General features: G+C 40.8%; 1 protein-coding gene across 4 annotated transcripts in view; it reads right to left on the reverse strand.

Annotated features, from left to right (window-relative positions):
- Positions 1 to 13,331, reverse strand: part of EFCAB11 (EF-hand calcium binding domain 11) — a 165,720-nt gene that overhangs the window by 82,154 nt on the left and 70,235 nt on the right. The window contains exon 6 of one of the 4 annotated variants that reach the window (XM_059914810.1): positions 5,942 to 6,191. The exons of the other annotated variants lie outside the window; for them this stretch is intronic. Coding sequence (XP_059770793.1) covers positions 6,095 to 6,191 — 97 coding nt within the window. The 3' untranslated portion in view covers positions 5,942 to 6,094. Of the gene's footprint in view, positions 1 to 5,941; positions 6,192 to 13,331 lie in introns of those variants that run through there. 4 annotated transcript variants of the gene reach the window in all.

A 13,331-nucleotide genomic window follows, 5' to 3' on the forward strand; every position in this document is an offset into this window, starting at 1 on the left:
ATTTTCCCAAGAAAATAAAGCATGAATTTGTGCTTGTCTTCTAAAAAGAAAAATGAATGACAATTCAAAACAGATACAGACAACAATGAAAGCTAACCAAACCAAAAAAAAAAAAAAAGGGAGGTATTTAAGATTGCCAAATCATGAGTAGAAGCAAGCTCCGTTTAGCAGCCTCTGGGAGACCTGGCAGAGAGATGAGCTCTCGTCATCCAGGACAATGTGGCAGCTCCCTTCTCCATCTACAAGCAAGAGGTCACTCATTACTCCCCAGTCCATCCAGGATGTTGAGATATAATGATAGCTATAGAGATTCCCAACAGAACAGCACAGCCAAGAAAGGCTGCCTGTGCCACTGGGCTCTTTTCTACACCAACAATCCATGAACCATCAACAGACACGCATCTAAGACCCAGGCTCTCTCCCAGACACCCTGGCAACTCCTCTCTCATGGGGCCATCTGACCTTGATGCCCATTTCTAGACAGAACGCCTTCCCTGGTTGTCCCACAGACACATCCCAAGTTGACATCATCATAAACCCCACACCTGCTCCTCCTCCTGTGTCCCCTGTCACACTGAATGGAGCCACCATTCACTCAGATTCTCAGGACGGGACCTCGGGGCCATCCTCAACTCCTCCACCTTCCATAGCCTGTCGCCATGGTGATTTACATGTAAAACATCACTTGAATGCATGTGCTCTTCCACTACTCCCTTAGTTTAGGACCTAGACTCTTGCAAGAAGGCTTCTTAGTAGTGATCAGTTTGGTCTACAGGGGGTCAGATACACAATCTCCTCATTTACTGAGCTCCAACTTCATATCTAAATACCATGTTTGATTCCTTTGAATCAACCAGGGTAGAATCCCTGGAAAAAATGGGAAAAGAGAGAGGAGACTTTCCCTTAGCACTTTAGGTGTGAGAAACTTTTTGCATCCCACTTAGAGATGAAAGAAAATCAGGTTAACACCAAAAATTCATTTGTAGCCCAAATATAATAGGCCAGTTTATTTTCAATAGCTTTTTATTCAATCAACAAACTGTCTCCTTCTAGCAATCTCTCTTAAATCACAGTGATTCATTCTGGGTAAACACAGAGATACCGCCTAAGGAATTTCTCCCAGGTGAAATCTGTAAGGATGCTACTTGGGCCTCCCAACACAGGTGCCTCCTAGAGTCTTCCCAACACCATCTATGCTGATGAACAAAACACAGACCTGACTTTGAAACCCAAACTCTGACACTTACTAACTGCAGGGCTTCAATCAAGTTACACAGTCTTATAGAGAAAAAGAAGACAATGGTATTTAGTTGTATATAAGGCTCGTTAAGTTCAACAACAAACAAAGATCAGCTAAGGGCCAGGCACTGCCTTGAGCACCTGAGATTCAAAGATGAAAGTCACAGCTCTGCCCCTTGCACTTCCAGTCTAGTGGGACAGACAGATACGAACCAAGAAGTGTGACAACATATGTGAGTGCTGGAATCAAGATGTGAGCAAGTTCCATGAAGGGAAGGCTGGGGATGATGGAGAAGAACTGAAAGAGAACTTATTTGAAATGGGATAATTATGTAAACACCTGATACCTGGCTCACTTAAAAAATGCTTTTTGGTTGTTTTTTTAAAACTAATTAATTGATTGATTAATTTTTAATTATTATTATTTTTTAATATTAGGTTTTTTAAACATCTTTATTGGAGTATAATTGCTTTACAATGGTGTGTTAGTTTCTGCTGTATAACAAAGTGAATCAGCTATACATATACATATACCCCCTTATCTCCTCCCTCTTGCATCTCCCACCCAGAGGGGTGGGATAGGGAAGAGATTTTTTTTTTAAACCCACATTTAAGCTTACAACTGTTACTGATGTAACCTTCTTCTTGTCGTCCTGAAAGTTCATATATAAAGTCACCAACAAAACACCTGATGGTCACTCTATTGTGAAGACACTCAAAGAGCCCTGACAAGAGGGCCTCATGCAAACAACAGGCGCTAAATTGCCAGGTGTCTCAAGGAGCCACCTGGGAAGTGAATCCTCCAGCTCCAGTCAAACCTTCAGATGACTGCGGTCCTGGCCAACATCTTGAGTGTAACCTCATGAGAGGACAGGAGTCAGGACCACCTGCTAAGCCATTCCCAGATTCCTGACCCACAGTTGTTATGTGAGGCACTAAATATTAATATTTATTGCTTTAATCTGCTAAGTATCAGGGTAATTTGTTACTCAAAAATTCATAACTAAGACACAGGTCAATAGGGTATTAGTGATAAGGTTTTTGTATTCAGGACAGCATAATTTTCTTAGTTAAAAACCAATTCCATTTCTTTTCTCTGGAGCACAGAAATATGATACACATGATGGTAGGTTGTGAGACAACGTGGAGTTAATGCTGGTTCTACTTCTTTCCTTGCTTCACATCATCATCCCCCAAAGGAAACTATAGTTTAAAATACCAGAATTACATAACTAAAAGAGAGTGATGGGTTGTGACTCCTTAAAGACAATTTAAAACAAGGTATATGGCAAGGCAAGTAATAATGAAAGCAAATGACTTATCACTAGATTGTAAGAATTAAGCAAATAAAGCACCGTAGTTCTAGCCACAATTGTTAGGTAACAAACTATGAGTTTTGAATTTATTAGGACTGATGATTTGGGCACTCAATCTATTTCATTTCTTTAAAAATATAATTTATTATGGGTAGTATAAATTAGTATTTAAAGTTTCGAGGTGTTATATCTGTAGCCAAAAGAAAGGGCATTTTATTCCCACTTATTATTGATCTTAAAATTAAGATTCATTTATTCACAAACATTTACTGTACACCTAATTTCTTCCAGAAATTCCCCTAGGGTTTGGGAATGAACTGATGGAAACTATAATCTGTGACCTCCAGGAACTCACAGAGGGTAGACCAGTGCTTCTCATATGAGCCTGACCTATTTTTAAATATGGATGCAAAGGCCGATTTCTAGAAACTCAAATATTGAAGGTGGGCGAGTGGGACCTGGAGATCTCCATGGTTTTACACTCATAATTGCTTCTGATGCTTGGTCCGATGGTTCTCCACCACCAGGGTGGACGATAATACAGTACAGCCCATTTACTCGATCATCAAATATTTACTGAGCACCTGATCTGTATCGTAGGTGCTGGCTGCTGGGGGCTGGGGGGTGGGTGAGGCTGTATACCAGAAAATACACAACATGAAGTTAGAAGGATAAGAGAGTCAGCCAGATGAAGGAAGAAATGATGTTCCACCATTAGCAGAGCAGCTCCAAATGTGGAATCACACCAAATGGTAGGCTTCGTGACTAAGTTAAATGATAAAGTATATTCATGGATTCTCAGATTTTTTTACTTGAAAGAGACCTAATTGACCCAACGCCACACAACAAAGAAGGGAACTGAATCTAGGTCCTGTGACTCCGGTTCTTATGTACTTTTTTCTTGATCGGTTCCTCTTAGGAGTAAAGCACATCTTCAAGAACAAGAACAAAGAATATTTCTCAATTCTAAAAAGCCTGTGTTGTTACTATACGCATACTATATCTTAGGAGCTATCAATCTGGGGCGTTTTTGAAAAGATACAATCAGTGAAGAAAAAAACAAGGTGGATGTGAAAAATGTCTTTGAAGCTATTTCAGTTGCTACTGCTGGAAAATGTTTGAATTTCAACTCTAGTAGGCCTAAAATAGCTTATAGAAAACACTGGTTTTGTTATCAGAATCAATGACCTAGAAATAAATCTCCAAGTGGGATAAGCAAAATTTTGAAAGAGTAGAATCAAAGAAAATAAAACTGTTATCTCCAAATGGTTTGTAAAAATAATGTTTTGGGGTTACAGTTGGAAATAGGTACATTTTAGAGCTACAGGTATTAATGATATACTGGAATTTTGTGACATAACACTAGTCGGCTAAGGAGTAGATTTCCTTCAAAGGGGTTTATCAGTGGAAATAACTGAAGGAAGGATCTTGTCTTGCAATCTCACCAATAATACAAAATCTTCTCCCTTTTCTGGGTCTTTGCCATCTGGCATCTACTCCTGCCACTTTCCTGAGGTTATTCAAGGGTCAATAGTTTGTCCTTCTCTGGTACAAAATCAAACTCAGACCTCTTATTTTTTGATTTCTCTGCTCACCCTGTCTTCCTGAAACATTGTCTTCCCTTTGTTCCCATGAAACTGTAGGTTCCTGGCTCTCCTCTGACCTCTCCTTGCCTGGCTTCCCTCCTAATCATGTGCATCCTCTCAAGGTTTTGTCTGGTCTGCTTCTCTTTCTAATCCTCCATTTATGCCAACATGGGACCATGATTCTCCCACTCACACAGGCTCCCCGGCCCCAGGAGCTAACTGGCATTGCTTTGGCATTGCTTCCCAATATCCAATCAGCTTTTGAGGCTATCAGATTCTTTCTGTGTAACATTCCTAAGACTTGAACTTCCCTTCATATGTCCATGTCCTTTTCTCTGGAACCTCATCGATTAAGCTCTAGTCAGTTACCATGGCTTCCTGTGGACCAGCTCGTCATTCTCTGGTACATCCTGCAGCCTGAGGCCAGATGAAGATCCTTTTCATCATGCCCCTTCCTTGTCCAAGGATCAGTACATGCCTTGCTGAATCCAACCTCAGTGCCCCATACCTGGAATGACTTTCCCCTTTGTAAGCCAAATATTCTACTTTCTCCAAGATCCAACATGAAATTCCTTCTCGGATGATACCAACCTAATCCTCTTCCACAGTGAATTTTAATTTCCTCAGCAATCATATCTGGATCACTCTCTCTCACACTCGCTTTATTGCAACTAAAGGGCAGTTCTTGTAGAGACCACCATGATACGGGGGGCCAGCAAAAGCATCTCCATGTTTGCTAAATTGAACTGAATTTACTGCAGCTCTGCCAAAATTTAATTTTAATTATATAAAGACCGAAGGAACATAGAAAGCAGATCTTGCTTCAACCATAACAGTTATTACTTCAATTTCTTAAACTATAATAACAGAAATAGATACACACTAAAAGCATTTTTTTAATTAGGAAAATCAATGGAACAAAAATCTTTATATATTCTTCTTAGTTTTCTCTCCCCTGACGTTTTAGGTGATCTTATCACTCCAATTACAAAAGGGTCTTTTGGCATCTGAGGAGCTAAGGATGGATGACGATGAATGGGTAGACTCAAGTATGTGAAGGATGAATTGTATCCAGAAAGCTGTGGGTCAGAGAGAGATTTTCCAAATGGGAAATGAATTCTGACAGGAAGCTGCCTGCTGGGAAATGAAGGAAGGCTTTGAAAAGCTAGTAATCATGATCAAATCGTAGTTGTGTTGACCGGTGGGAAATACACATGTAGAATCTACAATGTAGAAGTTGTTCTGAAAAGAACTTAATTATGCAGAAGAGGAAGCCAAAGATCTTTTAAAATGTGATCACCCACATTGTCAAACGTGTTAATACGTCACAGATAGCAGGGCTGTCTCACAAAATAACTTATGTTCAAAAGTTCTTTGCGAGGCTCATAAATCTTACCTCCTTCAAATCAAGATTAGCTCCTGACTAGGTAAAACTAGCAGGAAATTGCTTTAATAAGATAGATTGTTTAAAAAAAAATGTGAAAATTAAAATCACACACATGTATTTATACCTAATCTCTTCTCTATTATTTCTTTCTAATCATACGTGAAATGTTGTTTTCATTCATTCACTAAACATTTATTGAGCACTGTCCAAAGCTCCAGGGATTCAATGATTCCTACCCAAAATGAACTCACAGGCCAAAGAGGGGCACTCACAGGCTTGGTGGAAAGAAATGGAGAGTAAAGAACAGGAAATAACTAAAAGGGAAGAAATAACACTGAAATGGAAAATTTTATGTGTACTCCTAATTTACTAATTAAAGAATAATCCAACAAATCAATGTCAAATAAAGCCAGTGAAGAACTCTGCCAACTTGATCACAGTCAGATTCAGTTTTCTGAAATTCTCATATGTGAATGTGTCAAGCCAAGACAGCAGTGAGGAACAGTCTGGAACACTTTAAGATGCTGAAAAATAGTGACTGTGTAGGTAGAACAGGCTTTAGCCACCTACAGATAAGAAATGGTTCCTACATTTATTTCACAAGAAATGTAACTGTTGATACTTTTATCTTCTAGCTTGCTTTTGGCAATAGTTTCTTCATCACTATAAAAGAAATTCAGAATTATATTATTATATCATTATAAAACAATTCTAAAAGAACAATAGGGAATCATTACAGAAATTTTGGAAAATAACAAACGGTCGGAAGTGATCCATATAATCAAATCCTAACAATTCTACAGGAAACTGTAATACAACAAAGAAAATCTTGGAATCAAACAATATGCTCAATAATAATTTTAGGGAAAATGGAATAAAAGGCAACTGCAAAAGCAAAGTTACCTGGTGGCCTGGGGATCCCTTCCCTTCCCTGCTGTATCTGAGCCTCTCCCATCCTCTGCAGGACCACCCGTCGCCCCAGCAACTGCTCCCTCTTCTGAACTGCTTATTTCATCTTACCCGGTGGAACCAGACAGTGAATAACCTGCTACTATTTATTTTCCATGTTTTCGCCTTTTTTCCCCAAATAGATCATATGCTGTTTCCTGAGGACAGGAAGTATGCCTTCTATTTCTCTGTATCCCCAGCAACTAGGAAGCACCCTGCACAGGATAAATGTTTGTTGATGAGGATGCATATGCTCATTTTTAATACTTATGTGAATATTAACAAAATCTAGTTGGTTACTATTTTGAAGAAAGGACCTGGGGTTAAAAAATCTTCTAATATTATATATTTCGCCTTATTTGGCAAGATTTCTGAAGAATTCAGTACAGCTTTGTATTATTTAGACAAGTAAAAATGGTAAGAAATAAAACCATTCTCATTAAAAAAGTGAAAATTCATTTATTCTGAATTTTGAAATCTCTTTAAACTTAGATAAAATATACAGAGAACAAAAGATTATCAAACCTTTCACTAACCAGTAACCCTTATGTGTCCTTCCCCTCTGCCAAACTCCAGTTTATAAAATCATTCTAATACATCAGTGAGGAACACTGTTTAAAAAAATTTTAATAACAGTTTTAAATAATGCATAATTATATGGGGATATATGTATATGTATAGCTGATTCTCTGTTATAAAGCAGAAACTAACACACCATTGTAAAGCAATTATACTCCAATAAAGATGGTAAAAAAAAAAAGCATAATTGTCCTAAACAAACAGGACCCACACCTTTTTTGAATTCCACCTACCACACCCCCTACACTTAGCCTATGTAAACTTCAGACTCCCAGGTTCAAATGCCAACAGCACAGGCGTGTCAGAGACAAAACTCACTGTGTAATCTGAGAGCCAACTGAGATCAGCTACACGGAGGAAATGAGAGTTGGGATGGGGTGGGAGAGGGGGGAGGAAGCAGCAGGTGATTCTGGAGCAGTTCGATCACAGGGCTCTGGGGACCCCTGAGGGAGGAGGACACGAAAGAAAGGGTGAGCCCAGAGCCCAGAAAGGCAGAGGAAAAGCTCCCCCTCCTTCTCTCTCAGCATTTTAACACTAACAGGCCCACAGGCATTAGGGCGGGGGTCACTCGCTCTAGGGATTAAAGATGCTGGTGGGCTAGCCTGGGAAACTAAGCAGCAGTTTACTACATTATCGGGGCACCACACTCCAAGCTCCAGATTCAACTTTCCCAAATGTTAGAAACCAATCCGTTCTTAGTTGGGGACTATACTCTGTCACTTCCAAAAGGGAAAACCGTGTACTAAGCCCATAGTAAGTGTGCAATAAACACCCGTTTAACTGATGGATCAACAGGGTACGATCTGATCACTGCCTCAAAGAACCTGATCCCTGGGGAGAAACTCAGAAGGACTAAACAAAAGGAAAGGTTTCTTTCTGATCATCTTCCAAGACCTGCACGTAGCTTGTGAGAGTGGCCTGCGTTTCGAATTATGCATTATATTTCAACCATCACTGCGCATGAGATTGTGTGGTCCTCAGGAAGTTTATGATATGAGATATTCCTACTACAAGGAGATTTTGATTTTGCATCAAGCTCCACCAAAAAAAGGCACGCGTAAGTACATATCGAGATAAAAGTACCCCATAGAGCTGAGGAGTGAACCGTCTCCTGTCAAACGCTTTCCTGGAAACACTACAGCTGGGGGTTCTCTTCCTGAGTCATAAACACCCAGCACTCGCCTTCCAGGTGCTGCCAGCCTGAGGCACCCTCTGGGGTAGGCTCCTCCTGCTATCTTTCTGCTGCAGTTCCTTGTTTTAAGTGCTCTGTAAGTCAGATTAAAGTATTTGTTTATTTTTTCAGTAGCCAACTAAAAATAAATCTGCAAGCTAAGGATAAAGAAAGACACTTCAGACTCTGCCTTTGAAGCCCATTTCATGGCAAGTAATTGACTTCCCTCCTAGGGACCAGTTATAGATCAGGAGGAAAACAGCATTCAGAGCTTTCACGAGAATACCAGAGACTGAAACACGATTCGCACCCAGCTTACTTTCTCGTAGAAACAAAGGTGTGCATGCCCTGTCTGCTTCCCTCACGTGAAAGAACTACCATGTTTAGCAAAATAAAAATCTCTCTAAGGTGCTTGTCCCTCCTCCTCATACTTTAGGAATGTTACCTCCAGTTTTTCCAAAAATATCAACCACCCAGATACTGAGGACAGGGTTTTGATAAGAAGAAAAAGTATAAGATTCACTAAAAAAGAGGGGTAACAGGATCTCGGCAACGTGGTCTCCCTCCTGCCTGCAGGCCACAGAGCTTGCCCACTTGTCCCTACTACGTAACTTCCTATCGCCACAACCCTGTGGCATTCTGATATCCATCAGGTAAAATCATTCTGTATGTTCACATGACAGTGTTAGAATTAATGGATGAGATGACAAGGCTGTCACACTGCTAAAAGCATGAGCTGTAGAATCCACAAACAGACTGCATTCTGTCTGGGAGAACATGAAGTTACTGCACTTCTCTCTAAGCCCTGCTTCAATAAACAAAATGGGGGTGATAATAACAGCCACCCTGGGGTTGCTGAAAAGAGTAAATGAAACAAAGTATGAAAAGCGTTTAGTCTCCAGTAGGTGATAAAAATATTTAGCAGTAGTATGACGACAACCTAAGGGTGACCTCACAAAGAATCTAGTGTCTTAACTCTCAAGGTCAGCTAGAGAAGGGTTGGAGAGCTCCCAGAGGTCTTGTGTGGGGTTGTCAGCACGGAGCTGCAGTCATTCTTGGGGGACACAGAAGGACAAAATTCTCCTTAGAGTTTCGCCACCTGAGAAAGGCTTGAAGAGCCCTTGCTTTTCTCTTGTCCTCTCTCTCTCTCTCTCTCTCTCTCTAGACTAGATAGAAGACAGAGTTAGGAAAGGAAAAAAGACTTCTCCATTCCCCTTGGACAGAGAAGTTGGTAGGGTACGTATAATACTTCCCCAAATTTCCCAAATGCATGGGGAATGCCCTCTTAGTACTATAAATATACAAAGTGTTTACAGTCTGTTTTTAGGAATAATGAAAAAGAACAGTATCTAGAATTAGACATCAAGCTAAAAATAACTCTTAATTGGTCTTAGCTTAGGCAAATACAAGAGCACTTAATTTGCAAAAATTTCATGATGTATCCACTGTCCAAGAAAGGTCAAACACTGAACCTCTCCAGTATTTCTCACACAAAGGTATAGAGATGTACACCATTTTCCTGTTGCATGTGGTAGGGCTCTCAAGGGAAGACATTATCCTCTACTCTACCAAAATCCATACAGAAATCTAACAGATGCTATGTCATTCACAGCAATCCAATAATTTTAATTATAAACTAAATTTCCCTAAGCTGGTCGTAAAAATTTATTATGTAATAGTTGATACACACAAAAGAATGAATATATGTTAACAAATATCTACATTATGAAGCTTGATAATAAAACCAAAACCTGTGAGCCCAACCCCAACTTAAGAACTAGAAAATTTCCAATATTAGTGTAGCTACCTGCACGCTCCTTCCCGATCTCAGCCCCGTGCCTTGCCTGCAGAAGTAATCGCTTTCTTAAACTTTGAATTTATCATTCCCTTGCTTTTCAAAATACTTTTTTGCAAAGACGGATCTTCAAGTGTGTATTATTTAGTTTGGCTAAACACTGCAAAAACTTGGAGACCTTTATCTCCAAATGGATCTGAAGTTGGCGCCACAGAGCCTAGGATGTCTCAGCTGTTGCCATTCTTCCTTAATAGGCATTACGTGCCCTGCCCCTCATCTCCCAAGAGAGTCAACAGAAGTTCTAAGGATTCTCTCGGTTTGTGCCCACAGCAGTCACAAAATTTCCTTCATTCTCAGAATAGGTGTCTGTCTACACAGCTGCTGTCTGAAATGGGGAGAACTTTCTACCCACCCAATATGAATCTGTGTACCAGTTGTAACTAGTTTGTATGGAGTGGACTTGAGGCTGCCTGCCATATTGGTGCCTGGAGGAGAGGTAGCACAACCCACACATCTCTGGACAGGTATCTGTGAATCTACTGCAACCACCTCCCTGACAGCTCTTCATCAACAAGTACCAAAGCAGACGACCCTACGGCCCGGTTGACCATATAATTTGGACAACATATTCCCTACTAATTCCCCCGGACTTCCTCCATCTCCTGTTAAGAACCATGATTTCCTCATCATTCTTCCAGAAAGCCCCGTCACTGTCAGCATCCCATCCTTGTTGATAAAACTGTTAACAACTGTGAAGGGCCTGAGAATTCAGCCTCCTTGCAAGCTACCACGGTAGCTCACCACAGTTTCACGGATGCTGGCAGAAGATCCAGGTCTACTGGTTCAGAGACAAAGGACTTCATTACTCATGGCACAGCGAACAGCACGAGCATCACACATTTGCATCAGCTTCCTGTACCCCCAGATTCTACGGGGTGGTGTGGATGGGCTCAGATAGATGCCTGTGCACACAGAGGGCTGCATCACAGAAGAGGGACCTTGAGCTTAAGGAGCCCAGCATGCCTGCCTTTTGTTCTGGAAGGAGACACTAACTCCATCTTCCAAGGATGTTCACTATACAAATATCCTTGAAAAGAGACTGTGGAACAAAAAGCAGTCAGTGCCTTACTCATAAGATGTGTAGAAACAAGAGAGATCCATAGAGTTCCCATAGTCAACCATTATCTGTTACATTTCAATTAAAATTATTATTTAAAACGTTTTTAGTGGTATGATTGTTTTAAATTCTATCTTGAACCCAGAAGTGACAATCATATTTACAGAGCCTCGTGGAGAAATGTGTGACGATGTGCAGGAAAGGGTCCCCCAAAAGATACTTGTTTATTACAGTTGACAAATATGTGCTTTACAGGTTCAGGACTTCAGAGGCTTTGAGGGAATCTTTCTGACTCCGTTTTTTTTTTTTTTTTTTTCTCTACTAAGCAAGAACAATAATTTTCCTCTGTAATATTAGCTTAGAATTTAATTAATAATTCTAAAAGACATAAAGATCTGCTGTGAGATAGAACTATAAAAATACTGAAAGTTCTAGCCACGGTCTGCATGGCCAGCAAGCTTTCTTGATATGATGTAAGCTCATCTTTACAGTGAAGCCCCTACTTTACAATATCCTACAATTTGCACCTTTTCTTCCCAAATCTGCCAGTTTTCTCATGTTACTGATGTACTGACCTCTTCTTTATATTACCCTGTAATTTATGCCTTTTCTTTAAGTCCATCACATTCCCTGCATTACTAACAGACTGACCTCCCCTTTATATTATCCTGCAATTTACACCTTTTCCTTCTGACTCCATCAGATTTCCTAATGTCACTACTAATGTACTGACAGCTCACAATTTGTACTGCATTTCTTGCAATTTGTACTCATTTTTCAGAAAAGCTGGAGGAAAGCTGCCTTGTTACTGTGTGTCTAGGGCTGAAGACCAGAGACTGCTGAGCGTGCGTGCTTCACTACAGGCCTGTGGACAGGGCTCCTGACTTAGGAAGGCGATGTTAGGAAGTGATGAAAGATGATGAGCTGGGTCCTCAGTTGTTGACTAAGTATCAGTAGATGATGAAAAGGAAGATGTACATTTTATTTTATATTTTTAAATTTATTTATTTTATTTATTTATTTTTGGCTGTGTTGGGTCTTTGTTGCTGCGCGCGGGCTTTCTCTAGTTGCAGCGAGCGGGGGCTACTCTTCGTTGTGGTGTGAGGGCTTCTCATTGCGGTGCGTGGGCTTCTCATTGCGGTGGCTTCTCTTGTTGCAGAGCACGGGCTCTAGGCGCGTGGGCTTCAGTAGTTGTGGCACGTGGGCTCAGTAGTTGTGGCGCACGGGCTTAGTTGCTCCACAGCATGTGGGATCTTCCCAGACCAGGGCTCAAACCCGTGTCCCCTGTATTGGCAGGTGGATTCTTAACCACTGCGCCACCAGGGAAGGCCAGGAAGATATACATTTTATCATCTGTCCTTTAAGAAAGTTTCAGGGGCTCCATAGGATGAGAAAAGTCTATCACAACTAACTTAACTTACATTTAACACATTCTTTTTCACTGAGTTCAAACGAAAGAGAGGCTTTTTCACATGTTAACAAGTTCCCCTCAGTTTGTACTCTTGCTATTTGCCATATTTCCTCCTGGTCACTCTGAAGTAAGACTTCCTGCAGAATGTGCTACCTACATGGAGTCTGAAATAAATTAGAGTTGGTAAAACAAAGGGAGGTAGGGTTAAGGAAAAGAAAATTCCAGATACAGGACACCGCATGTGCGAAGGCACAGAGGTGCAGGTCCAAAACCTTTAGGGAACTTCAGCTATTTCAGAGTGGCTGGAGCACAGACTGAGCAGGAAGGTGCCTGGAGCAGATAATGAGGACGTGCCATTTGAAGGAATCCAGACAATCTATACAATCGGGAGCCACTGAAGAGTTTTAAGTGGGGAGAGTAATGTGCTCATATTTGAAATCAGAATAATCTCTTGGATGGTGGAATGGAGGCCACGTTAGAATGGAGATGACACTGGAGGTAGGGAAACAGATCAGGAGAGTATACAACTAGCTAGTAAGGAGATGACAAGGGCATGTGTTATGGGCTGAATTGCGTCCCCCTAAAATTTCTATGCTGATGTCCTAGCTCCTAGTACTTCAGAATGTGATTCTATTTGGAGACAGGGTCTTAAGAGACAGCCATTGGTCTCAGAAGAAACCAACCCTGCTGACACCTTGATCTCAGACTTCTAGCCCCAGAATTGTGGGACAATAAATTTCTGTTGTTTAAGCCATCCCATCTGTGGCATTTGTTATGGCAGA

This window comes from Balaenoptera ricei, chromosome 2, assembly GCF_028023285.1.
Source record: "Balaenoptera ricei isolate mBalRic1 chromosome 2, mBalRic1.hap2, whole genome shotgun sequence".
NCBI lineage: Eukaryota > Metazoa > Chordata > Mammalia > Artiodactyla > Balaenopteridae > Balaenoptera > Balaenoptera ricei.